Below are 19,413 nucleotides of genomic sequence, written 5' to 3'. Positions count from 1 at the left end.
GTAAGTATTCATCCATTTCCATGCATTTTGACTTTGCGCTGTCTTGCATTTTCTTTTCCTACAAGTTGCTGCTAAACAGGATAACAAAACTCAACCAACCACTGAGACTGAAACACCTGGGCACTTTTTGCCAATCCTGGACTTTGTTTTCTTGAAGTGCTGTACTCTGTCCTTATTAAGACTTATCAGCAGGAGTAAGTACATGCAAGTGCCCAATAAGAAGTTTCTTTTCACTTAACAGTGACCAATTTACAAAAGAGAATCCTAGAAGGTTTTATATTATATCATGTGTGTGACTCCATGTCCTCCAAACTTCCCAAAATGCTTCTCCTGAAACCATTTTCAGGTCAGGATGCGAGTGTAACCCACCCAAACTCACTGGAGTGAGATGATCAAGGATGACCACAGTCAGGAAACAACTGAGACAATTCTACTCTGTGTTTCTGTGAGATCTTTGCACAATCTTGCTTGCTGGCCATCAGATGACTAAATGCAAAGCCGAAGAACTCTGCCTTGCAGATATACCACCCACATTTGCATTTGAGACAAACACACAAATCAGCAGAATCTTTTCCAAGTACTAGGAGCACCTAATGTGTCACATTCACAGTTGTGTTGCTTTGCTGCAGTTTTCGCTTAAGGTTAAGCATGTGACTCCACAATAGAATAACTTTTCCACCAATCTCACACCCTTGAACTTTACTTGAGTGAAAAAACCATGTCGGCACGTTTTAGTTAACATCATAATTTTTAACTATAAGATTCACCTGGAAATTAGCCTTGAAAGGCAACATCAACAGGAAACTACACATTTGTACATTTTCTTTAAACTAAAAAAGTGAAAATATTTTATCAATGAGATCTTTGGAAGTCATTTTCCCTTTTTCTTTAGAAGAGGGCTGCGCGGTTTAGTTTTGAACATAGTCTGCTAGTAATGATACTTGCAGGGGAGGCAAGGACGTATATACACTGGCCTGAAGACTTTCTTGACTAACATGACATTAAGGAACAAATACCATGATTATAAACAGTACACATCCCCTAAATTCCCTGATGGGACTCATTGACCTTCTCTCCTTATTCACAGGTTGTTTAGCAGCCATTAGGTGGTTTTAGAGGTATGAGAAATTTACCCAGGCAACAAAGAGTAATTTTGAACACAGGAACGGATTTTTCTCTGTCTTCTGCAATTTCATAATGGTAAAGCTTTATAGTAAATCAAAACATCATCTTTGGTTTAATAGGAAAATAACATACGAAGAAAGGAAAGAAGCACTAGCAATCCTTTCCTCATTTGCAAGACAGTCTTTTTCCTTCTCAGACTAAGAATTTGCATCTAAAAACCAAGTAAGAGCAATTCTGATTTTTCAACCACTTGAAAACAACGGTGTTTCAAGAACTGACTACTCAGAAATGCTGTAAGTCAGACCATAGGTGACAAACAAGGGCATCAGCTCTTCTGTCAGGACAGGAAAGCAAAGTAGGAGGCTTAAAAACCTTCTTTTAAGCCGGTTCACTAATTAACAACAAACTACTGCCTTACAAAGAGTATTTCCTTTTTGCTTTTCTTGGAAGAAAAACCCTAACATTCTTTTTTTCCTTTCCTCAGCAAGTTATGAAACTTCTCCATATTCTAGTAGTTCATATGCTCCTGAAACAGTGCTTGAAATTCAAGAATGGCAACTGAACTCTGTTTCAGTCCTTGGGCTTGTGGCATTTGGGCATGACTCATCCATCGTATCTGAAAAGCCACTACAGAACCTCTTTGATCAAGCTGGATGCCTACAGGGCTCTGGTGTTACCATGGCAAAGGCATCAGCAGACAGAGAAAATCTGGAGGACAGGGCACAGGCCCAATTTCTGGAATCTCCAGCGAGACAGAGCATCGGGACAGGAGCATTTATCACAAGATATCTTCAGCACAAAATAGAGGCCTCTAAAGCTCAGGAATTTAAAAACTCGGACATTTAACAACAAATAAGTAGTTTCACCACTATTTTGAAATATCAGGTATGTCTTGGGAAAACTGATTTCATGACCTCAGTTAATATTTAAATTTACAGAAGTCAGAACAGAAGTCAAATGCACACATACAAAAAAAAGAATCCACTCTGAATTGTAAAACGTTAAATATTCACACATACCTATACTAATCATTAGTGAAGAAATGGTATGGCATCACCTTCTACTGGATTTCGAAGTAAAATGTTAGTGCTTTGGCACAACTAAATCTTATTTTCCTACTTTGAAAAACTAGTGCATATACTGTGTAGTAAACACATGCCACCTGCCAGAAGGCCACTTGATCTCAACGAGTTACTCAAACATGCTACTCTAGATGCACGATGTTTCTTGATCAAGCCTGGAAAAATGATCTAATTTTCTCAGAGACAGTATGTTATATGGGTGTCTTCTACTCACATTCAGGGACTTGAAGACATCTGTCCCTTGCCCTTCCTCAAAAGCAGTTTTTTTCCCAGGTGTCCGAGAACAAATTTACCATTACTGGTAACAGTAGCATTAGGAACAACTGCATAAAAAAAGTGTACCAGTCGCTACCATTGACGTGTTGCGTAGACTTGCTCTGAGTTTACTACACCTCATGTTCTGCCTATGGCAATGCGCCCACTATAGCTACATATTGGTGCAGCAGCACCAGCAATGTTCGGTCAACAGCTGTAGACTGCAGAAATATTTTTTCTAGAGCTGTTGCAATGTTCATCCCATGGAACAGCTGCATTACCATTAAAAAACACATTCTACTTTTTTCTGTGGCAGAACTTTTATTTGGAGGGAAATTATAGCTTTCGCATTTACATGGCACAAATTATATACAGTACACTTTCCATGATAAGAAGTATGATGCTTTTCACAGAAAGGTATCAAATTTGAGATAAATAATGCATAAGCTAAAATATACAAACCAGGAGTGAAGGTGAAACTATTGGCCATTTTCATTATCTATAGAAGAATTTCAAGGAATAATGTTAATTCAATGTTCAAAAATTTTTAACAAACTTCTAGTAAAGTTAATTGAAATATTTATAATACTATTCAGTTGTTGCACAGTATTTCCAATATACAATCAAGAAGATGCACAGAACACAACACTTAATATGAAAAAAACCTATTGCACCCACAATTTAAAGGTTTCGCTGCCTTTTGGATGCTGCACTACCATATTTATATAAACATTTACAACACTTCAGTAAACACAAAGGTTCTAATGTAGTGCAGCATTATGAGGGGCCACTTTCAGCTCTTAAAATAAGTGTTAAACGCCCATATACTGTGCCATTTATTCTAAGCTGATGGTTTAAGCTGTAATCCTTAATTCCTACTGTGAACACACTTTCCTCATGTTCAGAAGATGTCTGGATCCCTCTGACTACATACTCTATATTGTGACCTAAACTGTCCTTGGCTTCATTGTCATTTTGGCGTTTTGCCTCAGTGCTTGGGCAACTCTCTCATATTATTTTCTTAATGTCCCGTTAAGTAATCCTGCGTAGAATCTGAAGCAAAAGAATCTGCATCTTCATTATCGGAATCATCACTGCTGTCATCAGCCGCTGGCTCTCCTGTCAGTGCTATCCGGGCATAATCATCAGTGTCTATAGACTTGCAGAAGTGAATGGCATATTTCAGTTTTTCCTCTAGTACTTGCTTACAGGAATACCTGGGCAGCTTCAGGAGAAAGAAGCAAGTGTATGACTCAGGAAGAAAGTGGTCTGGAGGATTGTATTTATCCAATACCTGTTGAAAACAAAAAGCATAATATTTTTGATTTGTTGTCCAAATCAGAAATAAGTATCAGAATAATACCTGAGAATTTTTTTAACAGCATGTTAGATTTGTGATTCTGATGCTGAAGTTTCTTAAAAGAAAATGAAAAGACCAAATCTATTTTCCTTACACTAAGTAAATAAATAAAACCAGACATACATGACCTTCTTTGATTATGAATATGTGGTTGGGAACAATCTAAAAAAGATTATATTACTTCAGCAAATACGAAAGTATGACTTGAAGATTGTGGTTTTTTAATTTAGCTGGAATGATTACTGAGCCCAATGAAATGCTAAATAAATGCCAGCAGAAACAGATGATGACTGACAATGGAAAACTGTCAAAATCCAGAGAAGCAAGTGGCTGAGGAATGAAACAAATATCCACTTGCGCAAGTCAAGAGAGAAAAATACTTATGCACATTATAGGCCTCTGTTGCACAGTTGAATCTACAATGTAATGTTGCATAAACGGCTTCACGAAATCAGCCCGTTCTCTCGTTATGTCATGCTACTACTCCTTCACTAACAGCTTTTTCAAATAAAAATCCCACACTCCATCTCACACACCTTACCTGAAAAACAAAGTCCCTCCCTCTAAAGTCTGCAATAGTCCTGGGCAGTCTTGTCCTGCCCCACACAAAACGCAGGAAGAGAGATCGCTCTGTATTGGAGAAGGACTCCATCACTTCCCAGAACCACTGTATCAAGGAAGCAGTTGGTTCAATGCCTTTGTAAGTTGCTACAGATTTCAGAAGGTGGAGTGGAATATCTGGGCTTCCACATACCTGAAAAATAAAACACAGTCACAGTGTTTTTCAGGCAAAAAGTCTGATCGAATCAATTACAGGCAATTTGTTCCCCTCATTCCTTTAAAATATTTAATCAGCTTTTACACTGACAAAATGAACGTTCAAATATTTGAAGTGCTGCGCATAGTCTCCTATTACAATAATACTAAATATACATCTTCCCATCAGGGGACAATAATGACCATCTCTCATACTCCTGAATCACAAAGAATTAAACCTTTTGCTTGGGATGTATACCTCCATTCATCTTCTAGGCCCCTAGGATGTTTTGTGCTTTTTTTTTTTGGCTTTGTTTGTTTCTTCCAGAAATAATCCACTACATCATTGCTCAGCTCTATCAGAATAACCTTATTAACACCAAGAGGGCAATTAAACATTTTCTAGTCTTTTCTTGGACAAAATGTTTAAAATCACAGAGCAAGCACTGTAAATAGTATTTAATGTAGGTATTGGATTAGTAAGATACAAGCGAAGAATCTAATTTCAACTTAGTCTGACAGAAGCAGAAAACCAGAAATTGATACCATAGTTTCCAGTTCGTATCCTGTAAACAGCGACAGTAGAGGAACGGGAACAACACGGGCCATCCCCTCACGCACTGCTGCAACTTGTTCGTCAAATTCATGAAGTCTGCAGAGACATATTTTCAGAGTTTCTATGAATGCTATTTCTAGCAATTATTTCCAGTAATTACCGTAATATCAAGGAAACTTTAAGCATTCTCAGGTCTCCAGCTATGTTCCAAGGAACATTAATAAACATTTATCGTACAAGACACTTGACTTACACCAGTTTCTACACCAGTTCATATTGCACAGCAAGCTCAGTACAGAGAGATACCTCCCAACGTTCAGGATATTTTATTTCCAGTATTATTCATGTGCTGAGCCTGGAAAGAACAAACCAATACCCCATTTGGAAACAACATGCTCTTGGGAAAAGAACGCCTGTCCTTTGAAACTCTGCCCTTAAACATTCTCAACACCAGACAGACATTATGGTAAAAGAAAAATGGGTACGAACTAAAACATGATGTCTGAGGACAGGCGCTGTTGTATTTTAAGACAGACACAGATACATCTAACACTCTGCTGCTTCTGCTGCCACCCATGATTTGTGTTTTGCATCTTTTTTTCCTGTCAAATAATTTCTGAGGTGTTTTACAGAGCTCTGCAAAGCAGAGATTTGCATCATTGACAAGTCCTGTCCTCAGGCTTGTCATCACCAAAATAAACAAAGACATCAGGACAAACTTGGTCTTATGCATCGACTTTCTCACACAGATTCTATGCAGGTGCTGGTTTCTCTTTCAAGGGCTTCAGAGAATTAAAAAAAATCCATGCTCAATTTAAACATTTAGATGTTTCTCCCAAAGGACTTTTAACCGTAAAATGCTTTAGAATTGCTCATGTCCTTTGAGGATAGCTGGAATTGGCAAGGGAGAACAAAACCATTTCTTTAAAGGAAAGTAAGATTTTATAGAGACATATCATTCATCCGTTCCGAATGAAATTCCTCTCTGCTGTCAAAAATAGGTCTAAGTATTGGTTCATAACCATTTATAGGAGAAAAAAAGCCTCAGACAACAACACACACTGTAATTCAAGTAGTTGTTGGCAGATCCTGTAACTACAAACTAATAAGCAAGTACATACTGATGATACAATCTATTTCAAGCACTCTCTAAATGAGTTAACTATGGTGGACAGAGTAAATCAACTATGACTCAGTTTCTTGCCCAAATTATCTGAATTTCCATAGTTCAACAGGCACCAGGCCCACGGCTTCACATAACAAGGTGCCTAAGGTTGCTTCTTAGATGTACTTGTCTAGATTAGCTATCTAGCCACCTAAGCAACCAAAGGTCTATGTTCTCAAATACCGAACAATTATTTCCAACTGTTTTCAGTGCAATGTTCAGCTTTCGGCACCTGTGGGTGAATTTACTTGTCTGCACAAGGTGAGAGACTTATTTTATTGTGTCCAGAGAATGAACATGTTGGTTTGTGATATTCTTATCTAAATTGGAATAAAGATTCATCTGGACTGCTCTTGATCGCAACTGATGATATGAAAAATTGTGGGAGCAATTGTGGGACGAGGCATTTCTCCACCCGTAAAACCGGCTTCCAAAACTGCTCTGTCAGTACAGCTATTAAAATCTAGAGCCATAACTGCTAGTTAATTTGGTTTCCTAAAAATTAAGTTTAATCTTTTCTGCTTGGAGAGATTAAAAGAAATAAGAAAAATCAACACTGTAATAACATGAAAATATTAAAATACTTGTCTACAAAGGTTAAAGTAGTATATTGTTTAAGAGCTTTTACATATTTTCTAAAAGAAAATTCTTATTCATGTCAATAATTTGAATGACATATTCAACAAACCTGTAGTTTATTGCCAGCCTCACATATTCAGCTCTATTATCCAGTGTAATATGAGTGTACTTGGAACTCAGCTGAATATCTTGACCACTTGCATTAGGCACAGTGAAGGGGAGACTCATCGCTTCAAACTCTTCCGAAGTAGCTTCGTTGTCTCGAATGTACATAAGCCCAGGAATAAAATCTTTATCAACCTTTCGAAAACAACAAGCTCAAGTTAAAGTCAGTTTACTAGTGCTACACAACAGTGTCTCCTGCATACCAAAAGCAGCGCATCATGTGCCATCTACCAAAAGCATTGTCAAATGTCTGATCATAACCTATCTAACTGAACTTCAATACCATAAAATGCCTTGGTATTTTACACAAAGTTTCATTATGCTGGGATGTGGGAGGGTACATGTGTTATAGATTTCAATCATTTTGGGAAGCATTTGCCAAGAAACTGTATTATATAAAAAAATGGATTCAGAGCTTAAAAATCATGTCTACGAAGTCCAATGTCAGTTTTGGTACAAAAGGAATACCCTTTCTGACAAGTAACATGCTTTTACAGTAAGTACATTTCTACATGACAGTATTTGAGAAGGAACTCTTCCTTGTAATGAAGACCTAACTCTTACTCCACGTTTACTGAGCTCAGTAAACAGAAATTGGAAGTTCGTGATGTTTGGCACGTGGGCACAAACTATTTTCAGTAGTAATTTCAACTAATTTTATTTTGCCTCAAAACGGTGTAGATGTGTGCATCCAATCAAGTTACTGCATCTTGACACAACAGACAGTAATAGCTACAGAAACGTCTATTGGAAAGTAGTTCAACCACAAACGTTTGCCTAGTCAAAGCCACGAGAAGTTTTGAGAATGCTCTAGAATTCAAATAACTTATTTAACTACTTTTGAACAACTTGTACTCATTGTTAAAACTGTAAATTTACAAGTCATCCTTATATACTGGCTTAAAATTGAAAAGGCCAGTCAAAACACAAATATATAGAAACCAAGGAAGCCAATCACTGGGGAAAAATTTATGCTAGAGTCTGCTTGTCTTCTGTAAATTATATCCTACTCAGAAACTTCATACTTACCTCACTGAGATCAGCAATTGTTAGGTTCATTCCTGCAAGCTGTTTCCACACTGGTTCAGCCAGGTTGAGGCTCAGAGGACTGCCAGTCCGGATAGCAATGCCCAAAAGTACACCTGTAAGTTTAAACATAGTATTTTTTTGTTGTTGTTAAGATTCCCAATATTCTGATCATGTGATACAAGTAGAATGTCACAACGTTGCTACAAAATTACCAAGAAAACGAAACATGTTCATATGCAAAAGTGACTTGGCAGCAGGATTTAATAGGAAACAATCTCTGTTTGCTCCAGATTCATCTCTTCCATTTGGTGTCACAATTAACAGAGGGGTCAGCCCATTCTGAAGCTCCTCGCACATTTCCGCTATTGATTCACTGTAACCTCCACCACAATCATCCACAGATTCACCTTGGAGAAGAAAAAAGGCTCAAAATTAAAAATTCTTTCAAAAATAAATGAAGTATTGAAATAAACTGTATTTCCTTCTATGGGGATGATCAAGTAATAAAAGTTTACTAAAAGCTACACTGTCATATCTGTTCATACAAAAACCCTTCATGTTTCACTTTGTATTTGGATATCTCCAGTTCATTATAAATCATATGATTTAGGAGATTATACCACATACCACAATGTCAAAAATATTATTTTGCCAGAGTGTAACTACATTTTTGTGTTGTACACTAATAGAAATAAAACAGAATAGAGATAGAGAAAGTCAAAGCAACGCAATTCCTAAGTGACATTTTAAAGTAGATATATTCTATATATCTTGCATACAGTAAATAGAATGGCTCTTCAATCTAAAATATTTTTCATCAAAAAGCTCAAAGTGATACGTGAATTGCAAAAACAACCCTACCAGTAAAACCAGCTAGCCAGGATTATTTACCAATTCAAACAGCTGAAAAACAGGTTTAGGTTTTGTAGAATGTTTGTTGTAAGCAGAAGAGTTGCTCCTGGAACCGGAGGACAATTACAGACACTTTTCCATTAATCTTGAGGGTGTTCATAACAATCATTTCATGAGAGTTTTTTGCTTCCTAACATTTTAAGTATCGTCCTCTGCCTACACATATACATCGTTTTCCTATATCCCTCCCTTCCTTCAAGTATTCCAAAACAGTAAATCTGAAGAAAACTGTACAGCTAAGTGCAAGGTAGGTGGGAGAGTGGACAATCCTCTTACCAACAAACTTGACTTTCCAAACACGATGAGGAAGCAGAAGGCTATCAGGGCTGAAGGAACTCATTTTAGCACACATCTGTCCAAACACTGACTTCGTACCATCAGGCCCAGCCAGGCCTCCTTTACTCCTAGAACGTTTCACCTATTGAGGAAGCACATTACAAAAAGTCATTGTAAGAACATATTTCAGCTGGCATCGCTGTGCAGATCAGACCATAAGATTAACGTTTATCAAATACCAATGCGCTCAGTGAAACATTTCCAGAAGCCTACAGTGTATCTTGTATATATGTAACACATACACAGGAAGCATCAAATTTCGAATTACAACACTACAGTATTTTTCAGTACCATCTAATATCCATTCCTAGATATAGGTATCACAGACTCCTATTACATATCCTGATCCTCTCCAGAAGGATGAAAGCACTTCAAATATCAGGCTATTAGGGGTCCAGAACTGTTTCAGAATCACATAATGGTTGTCATCTGGTCCAACTCCCCTGCTCAAGCAGGACCATCTAGAACCAGCTGCCCAGGACCACGTCCAGACAGCTTTCAAATGTTTCCAAGGATAAAGACTCCACTGCTTCCCTGGGCAACCTATGCCAGTGTTTGGTCTCCCTCACAGTGAAAAAGTGTTTCCTGATGGTCAGAGGAAGACTCCCGTGTTTCAGTTTGTGCCCACTGCTTCTGGTCCTGTCACTGGGTACCACTGAAAAAAGCCTGGCTCCATCTTGTTTGCACCCTCCCTTCAGGTATGCAAGAACATACATTAATTAGATGCCCTCTGAGCTTCGTCTTCTCCAGTATAAACAGTGCCAGCTCTCTCAGTCTTCTGTCACAGGAGAGATGCTCCAGTCCCTTATCATCTTCGTGGCCCTTCACTGGACTCTCTCCCGTATGTCCATGTCTTGCTCATACTGAAGAGCCCAGCACTAGACTCAGCACTCCAGCTGTGGCCTCACCAATGCTTAGTAGAGAAGAAGGATCACCTCCCTCAACCTGCTGGCAACACTCCTCCTAGTGCAGCCTAGTATATCATTAGCCTTTTCTGCAACAAGGGCACATTAGTGGTTCATGTTTAACTTGGTGTACACCAGGACCTCCAGGGCCTTTTCTGCAAAGCTGCTTTCCAGCTGGATTACCCTCAGCATACAGAGATGCATAGGGTTGTGCCTTCCCAGATACAGGACTTTGCACTTCTCCTTGTTGAACTTCATGAGGTTCCCTGTCATCCCATTTCTCCAGCCTGTCGAGGTCCCTCTGCATGACAGCATGACCCTCTGTTGTATCAACCACTACTCCCAGTTTTGTATCATCAGCAAACTTGCTGAGGGTACACTCTGCCCCATCACCTAGATCATTAACGTAGATGTTGACCAGAATCAGACCCAGTATTGACCCCTGGGGTACACAGTTGTTTAACTGTCAGTGATTTCTACGATTATCACCATCTATGAGCAATGCAAATTCCAGTGCCTCCGTAACAGAAGAAATTTTTCAACTAATGCTAGGATTGGCACAAACATGAAAAACAGCATCTGATTATCTAGATGCTTCAGGTCCTGAAGTGACCTGACAATGCTTAATGATTGTTCTAAGTAATTTCTGTAACCACTTGAGACAATCTTAGTTCAAACATAGCTGACCACAATGACGCTGATTTTTTTTTTTTTTTAAATGAAACTAAAAATTTGGAGGTTGATTAGGCCTTAGTAATTTTACTATTAGAGCTGGAAACACACAAAAACAATAGGTGTGTTCATTACAGCTAGACAGAATGATTTTTACCAGTTCAGTTGACTGAACCTTGTGGGCTTTCTTCCCTAGATAAGGAATTTTACATTTCCCCAACCACCAATACCTTATTTGTCTTTAATTTCAAACAGTTCACTGTTCATCTGTCTCTACTCAGCACTATATCTGTTCATCTCTAAAGGAAAATGGAATGACAGAAGGGTATCAATGATAAAATTTGTTGACAAAAAAAAAGTTTTCTTCCCCTATTTCTGAAGCAGCAGCTAATGCCTTGGTAAATTCAGTTTTTCTGGATGGCAATCCACTTAGTTAATGCATCCTATCTCTACTCATACATTTGACTGTCAAATCTGGGTAAATTTTTCATACATAAGATAGATCAGAGGCTGTGCTGTTGGTCTGAAAACTGAATACATGTTTTTCTTGTATTTATTAATGATAATATTTAAATATGCATCTATGTTACTTACTAGAAGCCTCTAAAACCGAGTAAGCACTACCAATATACATATGTGTATACACAAAGTAATGTGTTTCTTAGGCACCTCCAGAAAAATTGTATTTTAAGACTTGACAAAGATCCATAAGAAATGGCATGTAAGGAATATCCCACTTACTTTGGTGCAAGAGATGCACACAAAGTGGACAGGAATACAAAAAAGCATTTCACCAGTATAGAGAGGAAAGAACCGGAAAGTAAACAGAAGGTTGGAGAAACTCAAGATACACTTTTTTCTCCGCTTGGTGTTCTGCAATTTATAATCTCAACCTGCCCTGACTGCAAAGGGACTCCTATAGTGCATGTAGTTCACCAATATCCATGAGACTGTTCATTCAGAAATGACCCACACTCATCCCACTAATCTGTGTTTGGTCCCACTCCAAGGTATAGTGCATCTCAAAATTCAGTTGTTTATGCTCCATATTTCTGAGGCATTGGATAAAATATCCACCAAATTTATGTCAGGTTTTATTGAAAGGCTGACACACTCAAGTCCTCTTCATGTACAAGATGTTCTATATCAACACAAGCTGGTTTTATGCAATGGATTTCTAAGAAATTTGGATGCCACAGAAGTTTTAAGTTGAGAAATCACTGAGTCTTCTCTTAAAAAGAGGAAAGTATGACCAGAAGGTCTGTGAAAGCAGTAGTTTGTTGGGTTTTTTTTTCCCCCCACTGTTTTTTCAGTCCTCAGACCTACAATACAAATTAATCAAGTGACAATAAAAAGGCAAGCAATCCTGCCTGAACTGAATAGGGTGGCATGCATATTTGCTATTATACATTTAATTTAATATTTATTTACTAGTAACACAGAATTTTCATTTAATCTGATCATTTAGATGCAGGAATGGTTACAAATTGACTTTTAACAAAGCAATGTAAGAACGTCATGAAGGATTATTGGCACTTCTGCCAGCCCCTTAATATATTGCTTGCTGACAAAGACAGATGCCTATATTAAAATTTATTATGTTATTAGCAAAGAGTAAGACACTTCACTGAAAAATGGCAAAAATTCATACAAATACGCTTAGACCACAATCCACCACAGGTGTTCGAGCTTTTTATTGCAGAGGTCCAGAGCACAGTACCTTGCTCATGTTTTCAAATCATCCCCTTTAGAGACACGAGTATCCTGTGAAATCTATTTTACTGAATAGGGTGAGATATAACCCTCATTGAATACATGCCTTATTAAACACAGATTAGGCAGCATCTCAAGTTTTTAAAATACAGTTTCAGCCTTCTTGCTGATGAGAGAACTTTTTAGCATAAAACAAGTCAGTATGTTGATTTGAGCCCCAAAAAGGATTTTCATAAAACAGTTTACCATCAGAAGATATGAGCTTGTGGAAAATCAACTCTTCTTGGACCAGACAGAATTGCAGCAGCTCAAAAGCAGCATACAGTGACGTGGGGAAGAATCAAGTTCAAGAACTTGCCTTGGTGAATAATCACTCATTGAGAACAGAACCATTGCAACAAAGGGAGAGAGGCACTCAAGTCAATCTGTAATCTGGTTAAAGCGTTTTGAAGTGATGAAGACCAAAATTTAAGTTCTTTCTCTGAATTCGAAGAACAAAACTTTGTATTTGTCTCCAACAGCCTGAGAATACTCTTAGTAAGTGAACTTGACCACTGGAGCCCTGTCTGGACTTGTAGCTGTTAGTTCACTTTCTGGCTCAGTCTTCGACTATTTCTATTACAGCTTCCCAGAACAAGGCCCAGGTGCTGTTTTGGAACATACCACTTATTGATCATTCCCAAAAAATAACATGAATAAAACTGCATTAAGTTTGGTTTCTTCTGCCCCACAGTCCTCCAACAGTGTCCCAAACTGTCTCTGTGCATTCAAGCTTGCTCTCATGCTACAGGTCAAAGCATAAGCCATCTACCCTCAATTTTATCCTACAGAAATACCAGGCTGGCACTTGGGTGAGCTGCAGTAGAGCCATCACATTTTATTTCACACACCTTGAGCAAGAAAATTATATAAAACTACTGTGTCCTACTATCGCAAGGCTCCCAACAGAAAAGGCGAATGTGATCTACCCTACAGGAATCTGGTCCATTTAAAACTTGACCTCAGGAAAGGGAGTGGTGTTTGGCTTGCTTTTACGCCACAACTTAGACAGTTGTTATGTCCAGTTCTGGTACTTCCAAAGAAACCATTGAACAGCAAGGTAAGATGAGGAAATATTTTTAAAAACAAGTCAGTTTTTCATCTGGAAAACAACTTTATATTAAAAGCTCATCTGTTTGTTTTATATGAAGCAAGATGAAGTGAGCTGACTGCACCATTATAATATATAAACTGTAAGAAGAGTCTTCTGAAAGCAAAGGGATCACAAGCCTAGCTGTAGTTAAACACAACTGCAAATATGATAAAAATTCTTAATGTTGACAATTAGCAGTTTGAGACTATGTAAAGCAGCTTTGAATCTTCAATTAAATATTATAAAGGATCAAACAGTTTAAGAATCCACATTTTCATTCTCTGCAAAAGCTAACTTAAGAAATTGTGACCTGTACTTGGTACTGTGTAATCAGCTCAGATTACGAACATCGTCTTTTTCAGCCTTCACTTAGCAAAATCTAGAACAGAGTTGTGTTACAGCAATATCTCATTTCCCTCAGAAGCTATGAAGAAGGGATGCCCTGTAGCTACCAGTTCTTTTCTAGATTTCAAGACAGATTCAAGTAATAAACCGGAATACAAGAGAAAGCCTATCTTAATTAACTCAACAGTACAAGGAGGACACTGGGAAACGAGCCCAAAACCTACTCACTTGTTTCCTGCCTAAAGTTAAATATTCCACTGCTTTATCAGGCTTTCTGAATTCATACACACACACACACAAAAAAAGTAACAAGAAAACTTCTGGCACTCTCTTTAGCTTCAACTTCCCAAATAATAAATTAAACCAACACATTTTAATCACATGACATTACCACAAGAAATTTTAACTGCCCATAGAAAATGGCAAAGAAGAAACACTGCTTCTGTTCACTAAAAGAAACTGAATTAGTCAAAATTTTCACAATTTCTCCATTCTAACCTTACACAAAGAGTAGGTTTTCTTACTTTTTATAATACACAAAAAAAAGAAAACCACCACTAAAGGAAAGACATGCATGAGGACTCTGTAAGACCAGGCTTTGGTCCATTTAAATGAAAACAATGTTTTACTATTCTATGCTACAGAAATATCTACAGAAAAAAAGACGCATCTGTCCTAAGGCACAACATTACATTTTCTAACATCAGTTATAAGGAAAAAAGCCCTTTTGTATCACATAGTTTTGCAATCAATACGACCACATGTGATGACCAGCAAAGGACAAGAGTTTATCAGCCTGGTTTTTAATTATATTCAAAGGCTTTTTTTTCCTCTTGTCTCTTTTTTTTTTTCTTTCATGTTCTCTGTTACAAAAGCAACAGCTGAATAATTCATGCGACCATTTGCAAAGGTAAGAAAGGCATCAGGATCACCGTTCTCTTAAGTTACCTAATGCAGCGAGCTTTGAAAAAGCAGTCCTTTGTCAAGAAGGACATACTTTGCTCATTAGAGTCTAAATCAATCACTTACTATTTCAACAAATGTCCCCTGCCCCCGCCTAAACAATTACAGTGTGGAGGAAAACATACTGAAAACAAAATGAGCAGCCCTTGCTGCACTCACTTCTTCATTGTTTGAGTCTGTGATAAAAATTCAACTCTCCAGAGTATCAGGTACTCAGGTACCAAACGGCTGAAACATAAAGGGACCTGACAAATGTATAGCACTGTGGGATAAACATACAGATACTAAAATCAAAACTTCAGCTAAAGATACCTGTATTCTGTTGAGCTCTACAACTGGCCCATGCTGACGATCTCTCACCATAGTCGCTTGCACAACTTTTCTGAAAGCTGCCTCCTAAAAAAGAAGATAACAAAAAATTACAATACTGGCAAAACCAGAATCAAATAAGCAAGCTGCACATTTCACAGACATATACTTAGTACAACTCAGGAAAAAAAAGATTCTTCAGCATAATAGAGAAACTGATCCTGCAATACTACCCTCAGCAATTATCTTCTGAGTACATCACAAAGCACTAGCAAAGGCATAATATCTGAATCTTTCTTTAGAAGAAATGGAAACAGGCATCAAATCCTTTTCAAATACTAAAAATAAACAAAAGCAATAGAAAATAAAGCTGTGAGATGCTAGTTAAGGATCATGTTATTTGTGCTAATACAATTCAAGCCTGAAACAGCATACTAAAATAGTAAATAAGAAAGTCTCTCTTATATCACTCAAAGCCATGGCTTGAAAGGCTGTACTGCACCCAGATTCAGTTATTACTAAGCAAACAACATGTCACAGAGTGCAGGTATAAATTAGTTTATTTCAGAATAATTTATGTATACGGAGAATAACTAATGTCAGGGAAAAAAAAAAATCAAAAAAGCCAAAGACAAGATCATCTTGCTATGGAAGGTAATAAATAAGCAAACAAAAATAAAAAAAATGAACTTTTCATGCAAATTCAAGTATCTGAGGTTCTCTCACTAAATATTTGGATCAAATTTTACACTGTCAGTTTCAAGCAAGCATTAAAAAGATTTTTAAGTCTTTAGAACCTCTAAAGGTAAGCCCAACTTCAATGAACAGATATGAATATGGCATCACCATCTCTGATGTCTCTGTTGAATACTTTTGACATAAAATATGCCTGATACCACATTTTACTTTACATCTGAAGCCTTTCTGTAACTGTTCTGCAGACTCTTAAAGTAAACTATGTTGAACATGCCACCTGCACACTCATTCCCATATTTAACATCATATACCTAAAAAGTCCCTATTAACAGCACTAACATACTCAAGTGTCATGAACAGAATAGCTAAGATTTCCCTTTCCTTTTTTCCAGTTTAGGTTTTGATGAAAAAAGTGTGGTATTCTCTTGGTCTGTGAAGCATGTATTCTGCTGGATTACTCTACCATACAATTTTATTGAAGTTTAGAGAAAGAGACCTTGAGACAATACATGTCTGCAAGGGTGCGTAGTGATCAGACAAGGGGCAATGGCTTTAAACTGAAAGAGGGTAGATTTCAATTAGATCCAAGGAAGAAATTCTTCACTCTGAGGGTGGTAAGGGACTGGAACAGGTTGCCCAGAGAAGTTATGGATGCCCCATTCCTGGAGGTGTTCAAGGCCAGGTTGGATGAGGCTTTGAGCAACCTGGTCTAGTGGAAGGTGTCCCTGCTCATGGCAGGAGGGTTGCAACTAGATGATCTTTGAGGTCCCTTCCAACCCTAACCATTCTATGAATCTATGTTAAGGAGTCTAGTTACATGCCATGTGTCTTATTTAAGGACATAGAATGGCACCACAGAGGGAAACTTAATGGTTTTTCTTTTTGAATATATCTCCCAGCAGATTTTGTCTGTTTATATAAGGTTATTTTTTGTTAGACAAGTTACTGTGACAGTGAGAAAATTCAGATCCCAAACTGATGATCATACTGAAGGCAACTCATGTTTTTAAAGGCTTTCCATATCTGAAGTTTTGAATAAGTGCTGTAGCCTTCAAGCATTATTATTATCTAGATCTTCTCATAACTGACATTTACAACTATAAAAATCCACTTTCTTTACCAATTTGAGATTGAACTCCTGGGTATAATATCTTCATTTTTAGCCCAGTCTAAAACAAGTCTGTACCTGCATAAAGCTCTGGATCAACTAGTATATCACCTGATCATGACACTGAAATACAAAAAGCAAACAATGACCATTTCATACTTATCTTTTTTTTTCCAGGATAGCATCTACTGAATACTCTAGAAGAATTCAGCTATACTACAAACTGAAGATTTACAGTGTATGGTTATTTTTAATATCAATACACAACAGCACTACGATGAAGAACTGAGGAAAACATAAAAAAAACCCCACATTCACAAAGAAGTTTGCATAATTAGAATGCAAATATTTGACATAGAACTTACAGAACAAATTGAGATATGTGGTTCTATTTTCTTCAGAAAAAGTTTTAACAGTACATTTCACTTACAGTTACAAATCATTCCTTTAAAAACATTCTGATAAATACCTTTCCCTGTGATATCAGTATTCCTCGTAATGTGTCAAACCCAATTGAGGGTCCTTGGCCAGTTTCATCAAGTCTTCCTTCAAGATCAAACATTGGAATGCAAGGACAGAAGAGTTCAGAAATGTGATGCAACAGCAGAAGTCTGTTTCTCAATGAAATGATGGGAATTTCCTGGAGATGATTGTACTCCATAGGAACCTATGATAAAGCAATGATATTCAAATGTAATTTAGAATTATTATATACTTTATTTCATTAAACAGAAAAACAATTTACAAGATTTGTAGGTAAATTTGTATTACAAATTCAGATGTTTGCTTATTCACACTGTTGAAACTTAATACACAGAGTTCAGTTGTTTATAAACGATACTAATAGCATCCATCTAAACTGAAGCATTAGAAACATGACAGACTATTCTTGCTATTCCATATTTTACAATTCTCTTTATCCATAAACAGACACATTCTACATCCTGTCATCACTACACCCAGGCATTACAGTTGAAAGAATATTCAAAAAACAATCTTCTCAACGTAAAGTAAGCAATGAATAACTCCATTGGAAGGCATAAGATTTTCATAGCTAGAATACAGAATTAAAATTCTTGCCAATCTGCAAACTGAGTTCCTGTTCTGCATTGGATTAGCAACTGAATCAAGAGTCTTTCTCACTTCAGAAAATTAGAATCCTTCTTTTGACGTACAGAATTAAAACAAAGTAACTAGCTCAAACTCAAAGTCAAATCAAAGACTGAGCTTATGCAGGGATTCAGAAAGGAAACACATCTACTGAAAGACCAGCAATAAGCATACTTAGTATGTTTAAAATCTGAATGCAATAAGCCAAAAATATTACCTGTGTAGGGAGCTTGCCAGCATTAGCAGGTTTACTGGTTGACCAAGCTAAAGTATGTGCTGAGCCACAGGCTACTCTGTTGATCTTTTTACCCTGAAGTGCTGCAACCAGCCGTGGTCTTTGGATGGCATTAGTTGTTCCATCTCCAAGCTGCCCTTCATCATTATCTCCCCATGTATACACTTCCCCTAAACCAATAAAAATAATTAATTGTTCTGCAGCTAAGATAGAAGTTATTTGTCTTTTTTCTTGATTAGCATTTATAAATCATTTAACCACATGAGACCTTGGACTGTAATGCAGATAAATCTTCAATGATATGGTTAGGCCCATGGTCAGGCCCATGGTCTATGTAGAGCAGCTAGTATAAAATGCATTTATGTCCTCATCGTTTGTATAACTTAAAAGTTCTATTCCAGAACAGAAGGAAACAGTGGAGCAGAATAATAACAGATACACCAGAAACAGCCTGTATTTGATAGTTTCATAGCAAAAAAAGCTGATATTGAAAAAAAGAAATAGAAAAGGCTTAACATTTTGTACGAGAGGAAAGAAAGATCTCATAATAGGTTGTATTACTAGACGAGACATTAAAATGGGTGCTTACTATTGCAAGATAACTGGAAAATAATTTTAAAATAGCAACTTTGTTTCTGAGCTTTCATATTTTGCAGCTATATCCTATTTCACTAGCACCTATAAAACACTCGGTTATTGTGCAGACTTGTTAATTAAATGTGGGAGCGAGTCTGCTACAAAGAATATTCAATATCTCAACCTGCTCTGTAAGAAGCAGTATTGTTTGTGCAGTGCTTTGTTTAGCAACTTAAACACCTCGGCAGGCTCAGAAGAGCCTTTAAAAAAACTCAAAAGCCAAATTCATTCATTCTACTGCTTGACTAATCCGTAATTAGTTTTAGAGC

At 37.2% G+C, this 19,413-nt stretch overlaps 1 protein-coding gene across 5 annotated transcripts in view; it reads right to left on the bottom strand.

Annotated features, from left to right (window-relative positions):
* Positions 1-1,023: 1,023 nt before the first annotated feature.
* HERC2 (HECT and RLD domain containing E3 ubiquitin protein ligase 2) overlaps positions 1,024-19,413 on the bottom strand; it is a 116,868-nt gene continuing 98,478 nt past the window's right edge. For all 5 annotated transcript variants that reach the window (XM_086619248.1, XM_086619255.1, XM_086619241.1 and 2 more), the window contains 10 exons: positions 18,491-18,678; positions 17,633-17,830; positions 15,363-15,446; positions 9,261-9,402; positions 8,285-8,479; positions 8,073-8,185; positions 6,988-7,178; positions 5,125-5,230; positions 4,364-4,576; positions 1,024-3,756 (listed from right to left, as the gene is read on the bottom strand). In XM_086619248.1, the coding sequence (XP_086475374.1) occupies positions 3,484-3,756; positions 4,364-4,576; positions 5,125-5,230; positions 6,988-7,178; positions 8,073-8,185; positions 8,285-8,479; positions 9,261-9,402; positions 15,363-15,446; positions 17,633-17,830; positions 18,491-18,678 (1,703 nt within the window). In that variant the 3' untranslated portion in view covers positions 1,024-3,483. The remainder of the gene's footprint in view (positions 3,757-4,363; positions 4,577-5,124; positions 5,231-6,987; positions 7,179-8,072; positions 8,186-8,284; positions 8,480-9,260; positions 9,403-15,362; positions 15,447-17,632; positions 17,831-18,490; positions 18,679-19,413) is intronic.

The sequence above is a fragment of the Tauraco erythrolophus genome, chromosome 1 (assembly GCF_009769465.1).
Source record: "Tauraco erythrolophus isolate bTauEry1 chromosome 1, bTauEry1.pri, whole genome shotgun sequence".
Taxonomy (NCBI): Eukaryota; Metazoa; Chordata; class Aves; order Musophagiformes; family Musophagidae; genus Tauraco; species Tauraco erythrolophus.
Note: the sequence above shows the minus strand (reverse complement) of the source record. Positions and strands in the feature narration are given on the sequence as shown.